Genomic DNA, 18250 nt, shown 5'->3' on the forward strand with positions numbered 1-18250 from the left:
GGGGAGTCCGGGTCCACGGCGAGCCATCTTCAAACTTGAAAAACAAAAACAAGTACAAACGATCGACAGATGAAGTACTTGTTATGCGTTCAAGTTATATCCGCTTCCAGTAAAATGTTTTGCAAAACTTAGCTTTCCACAGGCTGAGGTTGGAGCAGGTCGAAACAAGTCCACGAGCAAGTGTAAACAGACGTTTGGAACCTTGTGAAGCATTTATATACCCTCGGCGGCCATGGTTACGGTTGTCAACGTGTACACGTGCACGTGATAGAACTATCCGGTTGTTCAGTCTGACCTCACTAGCCGTGTCTGGGTCTAAACTCCGCTGCAGGTCCATATATCAAACGATCACTATGGCATTACTGAGAGTTGAAAAACTGTCTAAAGTCTTTCATCTTTAATAAAATGATCAGCGTTCTGCTCTACCAGGTGTAACAATTGAGTTTAACATCCAGGCATCCATGAAAACGGAATTTATGACATTTAACAGAGTTAGAAGTTAGCAGGGCATTAGCTCGCTAGCTTCTATCTAAATACAATATAGCATGTCCTGACTGCAGGGTTTTGGAAACAAATTCAAACGTACAGCTCTGCTATCACTTCCAGCATAAATGAAGACAGAAAACTAAACAGCAGTGACGTTTGTAGGGTTACTGAAGTTGGGCTAGCTGGTATATAATGATGTGCTACGTGACCGCTAGCGACACAGCTATGTTAGCGTAATATAAACAAGCTAACTTTTTTCCACTCGATAAAAGTTAATGTGAGTGTTCTCGGTGGTCAGGAACAAATGTAATCGCATGGCAGGATGCTGAGATAATCCATCCACAATACGAGGTTAGTCATTCATATACTGCTGCATGGGCTGGGCTGTAGTTACATACTAAGGTTTTAAAAACTGAGCTTAAATAAATGATTAGCGGTAATAAAAGCCGAGGGAGGTCAACAGTGATCACTGACTGTTTTAGGAGCTTTTTGAGATCAAATAGAAGAAAATACATAACATTAAACATGTTAACAATACAAAAGCCATATTAAACGCAGACTACTTTAGACCCGGAAGTAGGATTCGTGCGTCACCACTGAACAGCTAAATTCGTAGGAATGTTTTAGCTTATTATTTGGATAACCACCGTCATTACAATAAATTAAATTTGTAGTCATTTAAAACTCACAGGCCTACAATCAGCTGGCCTATATAAAAAACAAAAACAAAATTTGAACACAGTGCTGAGCTGCATCTCAAATTAATCTTCCAGCTCTCAGCTGACATGTACCAGAGCCCGATTGATGGATCAGTTGATCAGGATCATTGGCCTGATATAGGTCTATCATAGTGACGTGGCTCTTAATCAGTAGGGTTATATGTTTCCCAATATGATATATTTTTCAAAGAACATAATGTGGATTGATTTTATTTGTTAGCTGTATGGGCAGCATTTTTGTGTATGTGATCCCTTTTCTTAAATTACATTTGCTATATACACATATTTTGCTCTCTTAGTATTTTTAGAACCTGACTAATACTGAAAACTTTAGGGTGATACTGATAAAAAGGAGTTAAAAATTTAGATACTGATACATTGGTCGATACTCTTTTTACAGATAGTATACAGATTACAGAACTTAGAATGTATACAGAAATTCATGTTTTTTGCAATGATCGTTCAAAATTGGTTTACATTTGTAAATAAATACAGCAATATATCTGCAAGATTTGACCAAATTCACCACTCTTTTATACTATGCTAAACAATCAAAGATTAGCTCATGTCTAGTTGAATGATGTTTTAAAAATGTGTTTTCCTGTAGTGTTAATCACAGTGATGTTATGAAGTAATGTATGAACCTGACGTATGATAATATTTATCTCTACAGAGGAAACATCCATCGAAGATTGAGCAGTACAATATCACTGTGGCATCAACATCTCGTCAGCGAAAGACCACAGCCACACCAAACAAGCTCTCAGCAAATACACAAGCCAAGTTACCAGACCTGATGTTGAGAGCTGCAAACAAACATGTTCCACAAGCAACTGTTGACATGCTTGTCATCAATTTCACATGTGAGGGTCTACAGCCATTTGCAGTGGTAGAACAGCCATCTTTCAAAGAATTGGTTACCACATTACAACCTCAAGCCAAAGTCATCTCCAGACCCACTGTCTGTGCCAGAATCTGTGAAGCTGCTGATCACATGAAGATGACTTTGGTTGCAGCATTGGATAAAGTCAAATTGGTTGCTACCACTACTGATTGTTGGTCAGCTCATCAGAAAAATTACCTTGGAGTCACATGCCATTGGAGGAAGAGTCCCTGGAAAGAAGATCTGCAGCACCAGCATGCAAAAGATTGAGAGGGTCTCACACATTTGACATGCTTGCTGGTGCGCTTGATGATATCCATTGCCAATACAAGATTAGAGGCAAAGTTGTAAGAACCACAACTGATAGTGGATCCAACTTTGTCAAGGCCTTCCACATGTTTGGGGCACAAAATGATGCAGATGAAGCTGAAGATGAAGCAGACCCAGAAACTATTGACCTGACTGACCATATTGACTACCATGAGGCAAGTGCAATTCTTGATGAAGACTCTGGTTTGGAGTATCAACTCCCGCCTCATCAGCGATGTGCATGTCACCTGCTAAACCTTGTGGCAACATCTGATGCTGCCCTAGCAGAGAGCATGAATGAAACCTACAAGAGGCTCTCCCGTGCAAGCTTTGCAAAATGCCAGGCCATTTGGAACAAAACTCATTTGGCTAATGAAGTGGTAGAGGACAAGTGTGAACTACAGATCATTCGTCCCAATGCAACACAATGGAATTCAACCTACCTTGCCATTGAAAGGATAATACGCATCATTGATGAGAAGGGTGAAAATGCCATCAGGAGCATTTGTGAGGAGTTCAAGGTGAAAATGTGAGTAAAATTGGACACCTACCAATATGGTTGCAAATTTTGTGAATTTTCCTTAATGGATGGTTAAAAACGTGAGCAGACTCTTAATATTAAATCAGAAGATCCCTATTATAGTCATGGTGGGTTTTGTTGTTGTGTCTTACAGGTTGAGTCCTGCAGAAGTTGCATTCCTTAGGGAGTACTGTACCACCATGAAGCCACTGGTGAAAGCTTCAAACATTCTTCAGTCTGAGTCCACTTCCTTTATGGGATGGCTCCTGCCAGTAATCCAACAACTACTGTCCAAACTTAGCAGGCTGGAGACATCAAGCAAGACATGCGTGCCACTCATCAGAGCCCTGCAAAATGGCCTTCAAAAGCGTTTTGGAGCGATGATGGAGGATCCAGAGTTGGCTGCAGCTGCAGTCCTCTTATCCAAGTTCAAGACTTCCTGGACTGACAGAGCAGATGTAACAGAGGCTGGTAAGGATTCATGTGATCCCATTTTTGTGTATTTTTACATTTGAACAGATGCTTAAGTGAGTATTTCACCTAATACATTGTAAGTTATTGATGGTCTGTCCTGAATACTAAACAACAGAGCATGAGAGTGAGGATCAGCAAAGAGAGTCATCTGATGAAGATGAATTCTTCTCCAGACCAATCTCCAGAAGGCTCCAAAGTGCAGTTGAGCTTGATGGTTACCTTGCTTGTGCCACAGACACCATGGAGCTGCTGCACTCCTTCTCAGGTATCAAAAACCTCTCTCTTAAACTGAACACAGCTCTGCCTGCTTTTCTCTTGTTTGTTTATCACACATTTCGAGCCAGAAAGAGGAAACCAGCGGTGGTCGCTCTAAACAACAGCAGCAGGTTAAAGCTTGATCAGCTGCTGCTAGAATTAATTTAATATTGCTTTCTAGTATCAGCTGATGTTGGCTGGAGCCACAGCTGTAACAGCTGCTGGTCATTGATATCGGTTTGGATATGTGGTGAGAGGGAAACGTGAAGATGAAACCAGCAGATGTCCTTACTGAATCATCAGAGCTGAACAGGTGATGGAGAAACAGGTTTACCTTTTAGGTGACATGGATGAGTTGAAGGGAAGTTATGAACTGTTTCTAAGAGACAAATAACATCAGGATCCTTTTCTACTGACAGCTGGTAACTGTGCAGGGACGGGTCTAGCAAAGTTTTGCAAGGGGGCAGGTAACCATATACATGCACTGTTCATACAGGGAGTGCAGAATTATTAGGCAAGTTGTATTTTTGAGGAATAATTTTATTATTGAACAACAACCATGTTCTCAATGAACCCAAAAAACTCATTAATATCAAAGCTGAATGTTTTTGGAAGTAGTTTTTAGTTTGTTTTTAGTTTTAGCTATTTTAGGGGGATATCTGTGTGTGCAGGTGACTATTACTGTGCATAATTATTAGGCAACTTAACAAAAAACAAATATATACCCATTTCAATTATTTATTTTTACCAGTGAAACCAATATAACATTTCCACATTCACAAATATACATTTCTGACATTCAAAAACAAAAACAAATCAGCGACCAATATAGCCACCTTTCTTTGCAAGGACACTCAAAAGCCTGCCATCCATGGATTCTGTCAGTGTTTTGATCTGTTCACCATCAACATTGCGTGCAGCAGCAACCACAGCCTCCCAGACACTGTTCAGAGAGGTGTACTGTTTTCCCTCCTTGTAAATCTCACATTTGATGATGGACCACAGGTTCTCAATGGGGTTCAGATCAGGTGAACAAGGTGGCCATGTCATTAGTTTTTCTTCTTTTATACCCTTTCTTGCCAGCCACGCTGTGGAGTACTTGGACGCGTGTGATGGAGCATTGTCCTGCATGAAAATAATGTTTTTCTTGAAGGATGCAGACTTCTTCCTGTACCACTGCTTGAAGAAGGTGTCTTCCAGAAACTGGCAGTAGGACTGGGAGTTGAGCTTGACTCCATCCTCGACCCGAAAAGGCCCCACAAGCTCATCTTTGATGATACCAGCCCAAACCAGTACTCCACCTCCACCTTGCTGGCGTTTGAGTCGGACTGGAGCTCTCTGCCCTTTACCAATCCAGCCACGGGCCCATCTATCTGGCCCATCAAGACTCACTCTCATTTCATCAGTCCATAAAACCTTAGAAAAATCAGTCTTGAGATATTTCTTGGCCCAGTCTTGACGTTTCAGCTTGTGTGTCTTGTTCAGTGGTGGTCGTCTTTCAGCCTTTCTTACCTTGGCCATGTCTCTGAGTATTGCACACCTTGTGCTTTTGGGCACTCCAGTGATGTTGCAGCTCTGAAATATGGCCAAACTGGTGGCAAGTGGCATCTTGGCAGCTGCACGCTTGACTTTTCTCAGTTCATGGGCAGTTATTTTGCGCCTTGGTTTTTCCACACGCTTCTTGCGACCCTGTTGACTATTTTGAATGAAACGCTTGATTGTTCGATGATCACGCTTCAGAAGCTTTGCAATTTTGAGACTGCTGCATCCCTCTGCAAGATATCTCACCATTTTTGACTTTTCTGAGCCTGTCAAGTCCTTCTTTTGACCCATTTTGCCAAAGGAAAGGATGTTGCCTAATAATTATGCACACCTGATATAGGGTGTTGATGTCATTAGACCACACCCCTTCTCATTACAGAGATTCACATCACCTAATATGCTTAATTGGTAGTAGGCTTTCGAGCCTATACAGCTTGGAGTAAGACAACATGCATGAAGAGGATGATGTGGACAAAATACTCATTTGCCTAATAATTCTGCACTCCCTGTAAGATTGGGGAAACCTGCAGTCAGCTGAGACTGAAGAAGTCAATTGGATGAGTGACGAAACGTTTTTCCCACAAAACGTAAAGTCCAGATGAACAGAATCAACTTTTGGAGATACTATATAGCTCATGCTAACATCACATCTTCACATTTTTCTTTTTAGAGGTAACAATAACTTTGCATTCTCGCTACTCACCATGCTCTAAAACAGGTATATGTTAGCAATGACAACATTTAACAAATGTTTTTAAAATTCTAGCCGTGCTAATTAGCCTTAGGATTGGTTGAGGTCTGTGAAAGCCTTTGGAACAAAATCAGTCTTGTAAAGCTCACTATTTTCCAGCTGAGCCTATAGCACATTTGTTAAAGTCAGTCCGGATTGTACAGCTTCTAATCAGAAACAATTAAAGTTTGTTTCTTTTTTTCTGCTCATCAATCTTTTTCTGTAACCAGGATACCTGGAAAGTCTTAAATAACTCATGTTAAAATGTTGCAGTGCTGTAGAGTGGGGTCATGTTAACAATCCATTCAAACTTGTGGTCTTCGAGGTCAACTTTAAGATTTATTGGTTGAAAATTGACAAAAAGCTTTAGAACTTAGAAACTATCATTCCTACAACTGTGCTGTGTATATGTCACAACATATAGCAGGAACCTATAAAGGTAACTGACCTTTGACCTCTCCTCTAAGAAGGTACATGTAATGTCCACAGTGATTAGACATACTTAATAAAACTGTGTGGGGCACAGAGTATTGTTGTGCATCAGTGTGGAACATGTCAGTAACACTGAGGGTTACACACACTTTGCCAGGTACACCTGTTCACCTGCTCGTTAAACACAAATGTCTAGTGAACCAATCAGACGTCAGCAAATTAAAGTATTTAAGCATACAGACATGTTCATGATGACCTGCTGAAGGTCAAAGCAAGTATCAGAATGGGGGAAAGAGATTGCGTGGTTGTTGGTGCCAGATGGGCTGGTCTGAGTATTTCAGAAACTGCTCATCCAATGAGCTCACAAAATTACCTCCACAGTTTACAGACTGTAGTGGCAATCCAACCAGCAAAAGGCCACCTGAGGGAATTTGAAGTATTTCCAACTCATCCTGGTGATGAGGTCAAACACAAACAGTACTTTTAACACTTTATCAATTATTTACCAATTTAAAAAACAACTTGTGGTAACTTATTTTTTAATTTTGCTGCAGACAAGTTGAATGAATGCTTACTGGATCTAGAACACCATTTAGATCATAACAGCTCCTGATCAGGATGAATTTCATTTTCAAATCAAATTTCATGTCGCAGTTTCACAATTTTGTAACATATTATTTCAAAGCTTGCTTATGGGCTTGTTTTGGAGCAGACCAACAGTCAGGCTCGTCTTCACCCTTACTGTCAGACTCTGAATTGATGGTTCTGCTATATCTCACCTGGCTGAGTGGGGACACATGTACTAAATGTTAGAGTTCCCACTGCAGGAGCTTGGGTTTGAGTCTGCCCTCGACCGTTTCCTGTGTGCCATACCGCCTCACTCTCTCCCCACCTTCCTGCCTCATGTTCTGAAATCTCTTCCTCTCCATCATCTTTGAGTTTCTTTGAGTGGAGCTTCTTTTGCAGCTGTGACAAAATATAGAACGGTTTCTGCAACCAAGGGAGTAAAATGTGCTGCAGTGTGAGGGCGCACAGGTGTAGGTGTGGAATTTTACATATAAATATTATAGTTTACTTCATGCACAAGAAATGTAAGCATTTAATCTAACCCACTTTTCATCAACTACATAACCTTTATTGGAGAGTACATTCATAAATGGTGTGTATCACACACACAAACACACATCCACTAAACTCTCTCGTTTTATATCTCTCCCTCTCTCTGGTGAATGATGGAAGTTTGGTGGACTGTGTGGTTTGTCTGGCTGAAAGTTGTGTTTTTTTTATGTGTGGCGTGTTGTGAGGCTGATGATGAGTTAGTGTAATTGTGTATGGTGTTGTTAGTGTAGTTTATGTGGCGTTAGTGGTTTTTCCTGGATGCAGAGCAGGTCAGTATGCCGTGGACTTTTACACCACCATGTTAGGGATGGAGTAAAGTAACAAAGCTTGCGTGGAGAAGCTGCTGCAGGGGCTTCCTCAGCTGAGCTCTGAGGACAGAGCTGTCCTGGATGCTAACTTTTCTTTGGAGGAGATTAGTGCTGCTGCTGGTCAGCTGGCTCCTGCACAGGGTGAGCTGCCTGCAGACTTCTGTAAAAGACTGTTACTGGCATCGAGTCATCGTGTGGGGCTCTCTCTTCTCCCTAAAAAACAGAGATTTGTCTCTGCTTAGAACTGGAGACGTGGCTCTGTTATGCACAGATTACTAACTTCCTTCAAAGGTACTGGCCACCAGGCCGAAACACTTTGTGAAATGAATCACTCACAGAGATCAGTCGTACTGTGTACCACACAGCTCTAATGTGAACAAGAGTTTTCTCATGAGAGACTTGGTAGTTATTTGTAAATTGTACAGTTTGATGTTGGAATAATTTCTTTAGATTAAGAGAAAGTGTTTGATAGGATTGACAATCTTTTTTGTTTTTCCATTATGAGAAGTTTTGCTTTTTGGAGGTGGATTTTTGTCACTTTTGGGGCTGTTGTATCAGGCGGCTTTCTGTTTTGTAAAAGTGGATGATGGGCTGAGCTGCCCAGTGTAAGTTTGGAGAGGATCTAACTGGAACGTCCTGTTTCTGGAATATATATTGATATTGGTATATTTGTTAGAAATGTAATCTTTGTTGAATGTTTTAAGAGATAAATAAGCAAAGTTATCTGGATTTATGTTGCCAGGTTTATGTCGGAGGCCTCTGCTGGTGTTGTCATTGTTTTTCTGTTTTCATTACAGATCAGAGTGATGTGGACTTTCTCAAAAGATGTTTAGATTTGTATGAGAACCTTCAGCAAAGGTGAGCTGGTGAAAAAATATGGTGTAACAGGTTTGTTGGTGGTCATATAGAGACTTTTTTTTTTTTTTTAGGAAAAGAAGAGTCTCGGAGGTTGCCATGGAGACGGTCTGTGTCAGACTGTCTAAACCAAAAATGGATGCTGTACATACACTGATAAATGTCATTTCTGGAGTGGCCAGATTGAAATCCAGAGAAAACTATGCTAGAGGTGAAAGGTCAAACATTGGTCATCATGTTGAGATTTTTTTAATACCACAGACTGACAAAGAAAACTGAAATTTGTGAATTTTAAAGGTGCAAGATGTGCTGTGTTCAGTCGCAGGGCCTTGCCTTTTATTTCATTTGTCTTTGGTTTTTATTTGTGCTCTTGTAATTATTTTGTGATAAAACTTTTTCTATTTTGAGATGAAGATTCAAGTGGAAATCTTTGTGTGTCTGTCTCTCTCCCTTGGTTTCTGTAGAGGTACAGTGTGGGGGCGCCTGGATAAATGTTAAACAGAAGCTAGATGTAGTGTTCCTCCACTGTCCATTAAGGATATGAGGAAAAGAAATGGTCAAGAACAAAGTGTATGGTGTATTTATAAAAGAAAATGGCTTTTAAATTGTATACCAAAACCACCACCAGAAAGTCAACTACAACTTGTTACATAATCATCATGACTGTTGTATCAGTTTAACAGTTTATGGGTTGACTTCTTTCAGTTCATTCACTGTTTACATCATGAAGGAAAAAGAAGGCAACAGGCTGAGAAATGAAGCTGTTGTGTGTCTTTGTTGCCACACGGGGGCAGTGCTGCATAAATAGTAGAATCTCTTCCTGGACACTTTTTCTAGACCTTTTTAAATGACTAATAAAGACAACAACAAAATGAATTACATCAGGATCTGATATGGTTTTGTTTTTTTGTTGAGCTTTATATATTTCAGAATGCCTAGAGTTTGTTTGTTTCCCATGTTTTGTGATACAGAACATCTCCTCTCAGACGGCTGTTGTCTCATAATGGGTCATTACCTGGTCTGATGGGGTGTTTGTTCCATTTATAAATCAAGTGATTGATTTGTAAAATGAGAGATGGCCTCTGACCTGCTGACTGGTGTCTGATCTTCTCTGCTCCCCTCAAATTTGACAACTACTCAGCTGATGTGATGGTGGACAGGAAGTCACTAAACCTGGGACTCTGGAAACACATTTCTAGGGATAGAAAAGTTAATGTAGATCGTTTCAGGAGATAAATATGAAATGATCGATTTGGTGATTATACTAATATAGTAAGAACATAATGTATGAAAAAAAGATTTTTTATCTATACACTTAAGCAACGACCAGAGTCTTAGAATTGCGCTTTCACCAGGTTTTACTTGACTGAACAACAGAACTTCTCTGTCTCCTTTATAAGGGGTCACATCCTGAGTTACACAATGAGTCTTTCAAATGTGTGCGATAACCCACTGCATGTGTAGTCGTGCTGAGACCGCGTGGTCTTATTTTTATTACCCCTTGATTCAGCTGTGACCTGCTTATCAAGTCTTTTTACAAGTACATCATAATTATCTGCTCTGTGCAGACATAAGTTGAGCAATGGTTTAACAAACTTTCCCATCAAAAACATGAAGGTTTAGCTTTAAGCTTATTTGTCCAAACAACAAAGGATAAACTGCCAGCACCTGGACTGAAACAGAACATAGTAGTGTTGGATGTAAGTAAAGGAAATACAAGTATAACTGTGACTATGGAACAAATCTCCTTCAATGTTAAACCTTAATGTTAACCTGATTGTGTTTATTAGAAAAATCATCCATTACAGTGTCTGTGATTGCTTCACATAGTTAACTCTGGTTGTCTGTGGGTTTGTGTCAAACTTGGAGTGAACAAAAGCATGAAAACTGTGGAAGATGCAGACTGTGAAAGTCTAGTTTATTTCATGAATACAATTATTTTTTACAGTCGCTAGAACAAAGTAGCGTACATTCATGATAAAGTAAATACCACAACACAACATGGACAGTAAGAAGTAAACTGAATTGTCTTAGAACTTATTATATTCTTTAAGCTTAAAAGCAACACCCAGGATTAGACTGTTTGTGTTTTAAGCCTTTTATTCAAAGCTAGTATGTGTCAACACTTCTTTCTGCCAGCAGCATTATTGAAGTGACACTTTAACGACACTTTACCTGCTGATGCTTCACATCACAATCTTTATGACGAAAAAGCTCAGATGTCTGTGCTGTCACTTGTTATGAAAATGGACAGAACCTGGGCTCAGGCTTCCTCTTCTTCTTTCCTTCCTCTTTAATAATAACCATAGATCAGTAAAACAGCCATATTTTTAAACAAATGATTGTGATGAAGAGAATTTTTTTCCAGTGTCATGAACTCAAAATCTTTTAAGTTTAAATCTTTTTTGTTTATCAACAACTGGGGAAATCCAAATTTGATGTACCAGGTCAACTCAGCTCCTGTCTTGACCTCCCCTCTGCTGAGCGTACACACACACACACACACACACACACACACACACACACACACACACACACACACACACACACACACACAGAGAGAGTATCATCATAAATGCCATGATATCTTTCTTGTTCAAATAGTTTATTCACTTAACAAAGAGGTAGCTCGGAAACTCAGTAAGAAGGAGGAAAAATAGTTTAAGGACACTTTCTCAAATAAAGAGGATTTCATCATCTTTCTGTTCATAATGGGGCGATCGTGGCTCAAGAGTTGGGAGTTTGCCTTGTAACTGGAAGGTTGCTGGTTCGAGCCCCGGCTTGTACAGTCTCGGTCGTTGTGTCCTTGGGCAAGATACTTCCCCCGTTGCCTACTGGTGGCGCCAGTGTCCGGCAGCCTCGCCTCTGTCAGTGCGCCCCTGGGTGGCTGTGGCTACAATGTAGCTTGCCATCACCAGTGTGTGAATGGGTGGATGACTGGTTGTGTAAAGCGCTTTGGGGACCTTAGGGACTAGTAAAGCGCTATATAAATACAGGCTAAATAAAAGAAGAGATACATCAGAAACAAATCAGTAGATCCAGAAATTATACAGTCAAACTCTTTTCAGCTGTAGAGGTACACTTCATGCACTCAATAGCGTACAGTTCAAATGCCTGTGTTAGGGTGCATTGTTTCAGTTTCATTAAGTCTTCTTGCAGTTACATGATAATTATTAGTTTGGTTAAATTCATCATTCAGATTACAGACTAAAAAACAAGTACAGTAGGTCTTCCACTCCACAATTAAAAATAGCAACACTCATGTAAGGCTTTATTCTCCATAGAGTCAACATTAAGCAACATTAAATAACGGATCTTTCATCTGAAATAATTACAGTTTGTATAAATTTACACTGAAGACCAAAATACACACACATACATAAAACCCATAAATCACTTAAACCTATTAAAACACATGGAAAATTACCTCATTTGTTGTGCTATTCAAAGATGTGTATGTGTGTGTATTCAGGCCAAGTCATAAAGAAAACAATAGAGGTCAATATACTTTATGTTCTACAGTCGCTGCAGATTAATGAAATATAGTGGAAACCTGAAGATCCTAGGTATAGTAGTTTGTGGGAAATAAATACAGTGAAGTGACCATTTAGCTCTTGTGACATGAAACTGCTTAGTGCATTATTATTTGCTTTTCTACAATATGATATTTGTTTAATAATTGATTTAGTGCATAAAATAGTTGATAAATAAAATGTTAAATATCTAATCATCATATCAAAAATCATATATTTGGAGGGAGTGTCTTTGACACATGCTGACTGCATTCTTCTTATAACCAGAACAGGAAGTGAGATCAGAGGAGAACAAGAGTGAGCAGTTTGGTGAAAGGAACAGGAAGGATGAAGAAGAGGTGAACATCCACACAGTTTAAAAGGAGACATCATGGCACAATAAGAGCACAAGCTCTAAGATGAAGACTGGTAATGATTAAAAACTGCACTAAATAGTATCATTCTGTGACTTCACACTTTAGGTAGTGCATAACATTTACCACTTTATATTAATTTTACTATATGTTTAAATGAATAAAAACAAATAACTTTAAAAGGTGCTGTTATTGAGTGAAAATTCAAAAGACTTCAGGGCTGTTGTAAGCCCTGTATGCTTCAAGATCCTAGCAACGCCCTCGCCAGCAGCAGCAAACTGATATTACATATGCCCACATTCATCTATGGTGATCGCTCATAACTAAGCAGGGTGCTATGCTCTTATCAAACGATGCTCTTAAAATAATTATTACAAGAATATATTTTTCGTTATTGTTTTAGTTGAATATAAAATGTTTGTGTGTGATTGTCAGTACAAAGAGGAAGCGCGGACAGAGAGACTGGAACTAACAGAGATCAGGTGGATTTTTCACACAATCTACATGCATTAAATGGATGCGTTGTGTGCTTTTCAGTAGCACTCTGCTATTAATGTGAATAATAGCATTTAGCAGCATTCACATCACTGTAAACTTGAACAGGATGAATGCTACTATACTGATGTGACAGACTACAAATCTGTTCTCCACTCTCTGAATTGGTGTACACGAGTCTCTGTGCTGAGTCTGCTCAACAAAGTGTTTGGGTTTGCATGAATTCAAAAGCTGTCATTTAAAACCAGCTCTATTACCAGTTTGCTTCTTGTGCAGGTGGAGTCGCAGGGGGATTTTGAACTGTCTGTATTGTATAATGGTACTTTAAATACTTGATGATTTGGTGGACTGGCCTCTATGTGGTTAAGAGACTGAAACAATGCCGTGCAGGTTTCTCCTCTGATCTGCTTTTTCTTAAACTGTTTTTGAAATTTACTGTCAACATGACTGTGCCATTGCATCGGGTTTTAAACTAAAGTGACCACCGTAAAGCTGATGTATTATATTAAAATCTGTTATTCTTAGACACTGCTGTAGGTCATCCAAAAATTACATTTCTTTTGAAGGCAACACTAAAAGCATGACATTAAGACTGAGCTGAGCCCTCCTAAAGGTTTGATGCTGGAGTCGCCCCTGATTGAGTGCTTCTCACACATTTATGATTTTGAACAATTTACAGTAAATAATATCAACAGTAAGTACTTTTAAAGATTAAACATATAATAATAGTTGCTAAATTCATGCAAGTCAAATAACTGATTGATCAACTACAGAAACAAAATTTTATTTCATGTGTTTCATGAGCACAAATCTTCATCTGTAAAATAACAACTAAAGATGTCAGATAATTGTAGTAAGATAACCTTTATTAGTCCCACACGTGGGAAGTTAAATGTACCAATTTCCACTTAGAAGCAGCGGAGAAGAAGCCACAAATGTGATGGAAAGACCGATGTAATGCCTCTATCACCCCTGTCCTTGCCGACCTGCATTGGCTTCCCGTTAAGTATCGCATTCAATTCAAAATCCTGCTGCTCACCTTCCGAATTATTAACGATATAGCTCCAAGCTACCTCATTGAGCTCCTTAGACATACACCCCTACGGTGTAATTTTACATGTAGTTGTTTTTTTACTGTGTAATAATATTCAGCATTGCTATCAATACATTATTCAAATAATGCTTCTCTGTGCAAAATGGGATTAAAAACATAAACTGTGGGATAGTGTTATTCCGTGATTTGAACCGGGGGAACAAATCGTGGCAGGATCAGCCTGATATTTTTTGTATCGCACTCTAACTTTACTGTATAAAGAGCTAACATCTCCAAAATGTCAGGAGTAGTTAGTCATTACAAGTGTTTGTGAACTAAAAATCAAGAACGTGGGACACTGTTTGTCCGTGATTTGAACAGCCCAGCACTGCTCCCGACGAAGGGAAAACCAATTCTGCAGGGGAGACCTACCTCAGCACTTGTGCAGGTGAAACCAAAGGGAAGATATGCTTCACCATATTTTCTCATCTTTGGCTTAGAATAAAGTTGGTTTGGAAACATATTCAGCGATGCTTCATCTCCTGCTTTGCGTTTGTGTAGGCGCCCCGTGCTAGCAGTGTCCAAGGATTTTGTTTTTTTCCCCTTTTCATACCCCCCCCCCCCCCCCCCCCCCCCCCCCGCAGCCTGCAATGGCTCTGCCCCCCCCACACACACACACACTTTGGGAAGCTCTGGCCTAGCCCCATCTTATCTCTCTGAGCTGCTGCAGCCTTATACACCCACCCGCTCTCTCAGGTCAGCTGATCAGCTGCTCCTAAATGCATCTGACTGAGCGTAAACTTAGAGGAGATCGTGCTTTTGCTGTAGCAGCTCCGAAACTGTGGAACGATCTGCCTTTAGAGATAAGACAGGCCCCTTCTCTGCCTGTTTTTAAATCACTCCTGAAAACCCATCTATTCACCCTGGCCTTTCACTCCTTGTGAGATGTTGGTTTTTAGTTTTAGTTTTACTTCAGTTGTTTTAGTTGATTCAATGCTGTTTTATCTTGTTTTTAAATATAGGGCTGTTTTAATTTTTATGTATTATGTTTTATTTTTTACTGTTTTGTTTTATTCCATTGTTCTTAACTTATTTACTGTACAGCACTTTCATCCTGTGCCGGGTATTTTAAAGTGCTTTATAAATAAAGACAGATTGGATTGGACCGAAATAAGAAACAAACTTATTTGATGCTCAGGATGTGGCCCCATTATCACACTGTAATTAATTAATTAATGCTGAATTCTCTCGCAGCTGCTCTATTCCCATGTTGTTGCAGTATATTAATGACTTACCTCGTTTTGTGGATGGATTATCTCAGTTATTCTCCTGACTGAAGTTTGATCTGTTTACAGCATCCTGCCATGCGATTGCATTTGTCCCTGACCACCAGAAACCCTCATGCTAACTTTTACAGCTTCACTGTGTTTCTATGCTAACAAAGCTGTGTCGCTAGCAATCATGTAGCACATCATTATATACCAGCTAGTCAGACTTCAGTAACCCTACAAAAGTCACTGCTGTTTAGTGTTCTGTCTTCATTTCCCATATGGAAAAGAAATAGGAAAAACTTATAAAAGACTTGCATCAGATTTGGCCTACTTTATATAGTGAGTCATATAAGGCTTATATGATTAACTCATGAAAGTGGCCACTTTCTCATTACTTTCATATATTGTTTTAGTAAGTATCCAAAACATACCAGTTTCATTTATAGAATTTTTCAAGGGATCTTATATCTATTTTCACTCTTGTGTGCTTTTCATACAAGTTTCACACAAGACAGATACAAAATTTATAAGATTTATACATATATTTTCCATATGGGTTATGTTGGAAGTGATAGCAGAGCTGTACGTTTTATTTTTTTCAGAAATCTCTCAGTCAGAACATGGTATATCATGTTTAGGTAGAAACTAGCACGCTAACTTCCTGCTAACTTCTAACTCCGTTAAATTTCATAAATTCTGTTTTCATGGATGCCTGAATGTTAAACTTAATTGTTACACCTAAGCAGCAACACAGATCATTTAATAAAGATATTAAAGCTATTGCTATTGCAGAAGCTTGGTATTGAATCTGCCCTGGGCCATTTTGTTTACAGCGAGCTTGAGAACATGTGCTGTTTGACTTGCAGATTGAAGAAGGTGATATCAGGGGAGGAAGAATACCAAGAACTAAAGTACAGACACATTACGCAGAAGTAAGAAGACGTTTTTAGAAAGAGGAAATATTCTGCAGTTATTCAGAGGTCATTTACATAAAATGGACAGATGTCTAGTTTACCACTAAAAGAATGTCAGAACAGAGGAAAGAGGAGCTGATGTCTGAAGATATCCAGAGCAGAATAAATACATCAGGAAAAATGCCATGGAGTTTGTTATGATGACATGACATTTTAAAACTTTGTATGACCTTTATTGACATGTTGACAATACTCACCACACCTGTAAGAATCACTGTTTTTTTTAGTTATGATGCTTTTGTCCATTTGTGACCAATAAATGATCATGTAGATCTTGACAATCTCAGTGGAAGCAAAGAAAATTTTAATGCATTGTAAACATCAGCCCACTCTACATCCCTACAAGGTTTTATCAGAATTCAATCAAAACTTTTCCAGCTATCGTGTTTATAGGCAGAATGACACAGATGCTATGCTACCAAAAACATCTCCTCATTGGCAGAGGTTATAGAGGGCATGATGTCAGCTTGATATAAGCGATCATTACATGATTACATTACATGTTTCTTCATCTTCATCATCTTCTTCACCAAATCACTCAGAGTCGTAAACATTTCACACAGCAGACATTTTGATTTTTTCAGCTCTTGCTGAAATCCCTCACCTAAAAGACTAGACGGGCATGGACTGTAACAGGAAGGTAGCAGCAGACAAAACCACCCTTTAACCTTCAATGACTCAGTTGTTGTAGCTTATTAAATAAGGAAGGCACAACAAAACAGTAAACAGCTTTAATCAATAAACAGATTTACTGAATGATGAGAATCCACACTGAATTACTGAAACCAACGGTTTCTCAAAACAGCAGGATTTACTGCTAACATCATCATCTCATTAAGAGCATCCTTTAACTTAAAGATCCAGTTTCATTTTTAATGTACCTGCAGTCATCTTGAAGTTATATAGAAAATTTCTTCCAAAAAATGAAAAATAAATCTATAGTTTTCTACAGTGAATCACTAGCTAGTTAGCAAGCACTGTTACTGTTAGCTAAAATGGTCGTTCACTCTGTTCTTTGCTGCTGCTCCTAATGAGTATTTAGTATTTATTTATTTATTGTCATTGTCAAGAACAATGAAATTGCGTTTGGGGCTTCCATACAACCCAAAAAAAAAGAGAAGAAAATAATAAATACCCCTTAAAACCCAAGTGTACATATTTAACCCAGTGTGACTCCAATGCAATAAGACAATCCTTAGCAATAATGTTCGTAGAAATTCAGACAAAGACCTGAGAAACATGACAAAATACAACAATGCAACCCATTCAATATTATTGTACTGTGAGATATGATATCAGATATGATAGTTATCTATTTAAGAAAGGGGGGGGGGGGGGGCAGGAGGGGGAAGAGAATAAAGATATGATGCACCAATGTAGACCAGTTCATTGCTATTAAGTAGTTGGATATGGTTATTGTCCGTGAGAGGGGGGCAGAGAGTTCAGGAGCCTCACAGCCTGTGAGGCTCCTGAGTAACAAGGTATTTGTGTGTCACAGTGAATCACAACAACCTTTGTTTTATTTCAATGAAGATGATTTACAGAGAATGTGCTGTTTTGACTCTTCATCCTGACTTGCAGATCGAACAAACAGATTTCACATGAAGAAAAAGAAGAACAAAGAACAAAGAGTCACTCTCACAGAAGAAGTTGGCATTGAACAAATGTTTGTTCTCATTGCAGAAGGTTTTGCTGAGTCATCACCCAAATGTACTCAAATATTTACACATGCCAACAAATAATGAGAAATGCAATAAAAGGTTGTCAGTAAGTTCACCAATTGTATTGATAACTTCCACTGCCATGTTATAACTAAACCAGAGTGGACACTAGTATAGATCACCTGGTTCAGCATGTGATCCGTATGCTGTAAAGCTATTGCTATTGCAGAAGCTTGGTACTGAATCTGCCCTGGGCCATTTTGTTTACAGCGAGCTTGAGAACATGTGCTGTTTGACT

The 18250-nt window shown here is 39.1% G+C and overlaps 1 protein-coding gene across 1 annotated transcript; it reads left to right on the forward strand.

The window, feature by feature from the left end:
- The first annotated feature begins 1397 nt into the window (after positions 1–1397).
- Positions 1398–9522, forward strand: LOC113024604 (uncharacterized). The gene is made up of 4 exons (XM_080303219.1): positions 1398–2926; positions 3072–3388; positions 3507–3656; positions 8575–9522. Exons 1-4 carry the CDS (start codon positions 2298–2300, stop codon positions 8637–8639), a joined length of 1161 nt encoding a protein of 386 aa, XP_080159345.1. The 5' UTR covers positions 1398–2297; the 3' UTR covers positions 8640–9522.
- Positions 9523–18250: the final 8728 nt, after the last annotated feature.

The sequence above is a fragment of the Astatotilapia calliptera genome, chromosome 6 (assembly GCF_964374335.1).
Source record: "Astatotilapia calliptera chromosome 6, fAstCal68.1, whole genome shotgun sequence".
NCBI lineage: Eukaryota > Metazoa > Chordata > Actinopteri > Cichliformes > Cichlidae > Astatotilapia > Astatotilapia calliptera.

Bases quoted from the DNA above. Each gene is read 5' to 3' on its own strand.
- LOC113024604 (XM_080303219.1), top strand. From the start codon at position 2,298: ATGCCATTGGAGGAAGAGTCCCTGGAAAGAAGATCTGCAGCACCAGCA. The intron at 3,389-3,506 runs GTAAGGATTCAT...ACTAAACAACAG, and splicing joins AGCAGATGTAACAGAGGCTG to AGCATGAGAGTGAGGATCAG. The intron at 3,657-8,574 runs GTATCAAAAACC...TTTTCATTACAG, and splicing joins GCTGCTGCACTCCTTCTCAG to ATCAGAGTGATGTGGACTTT.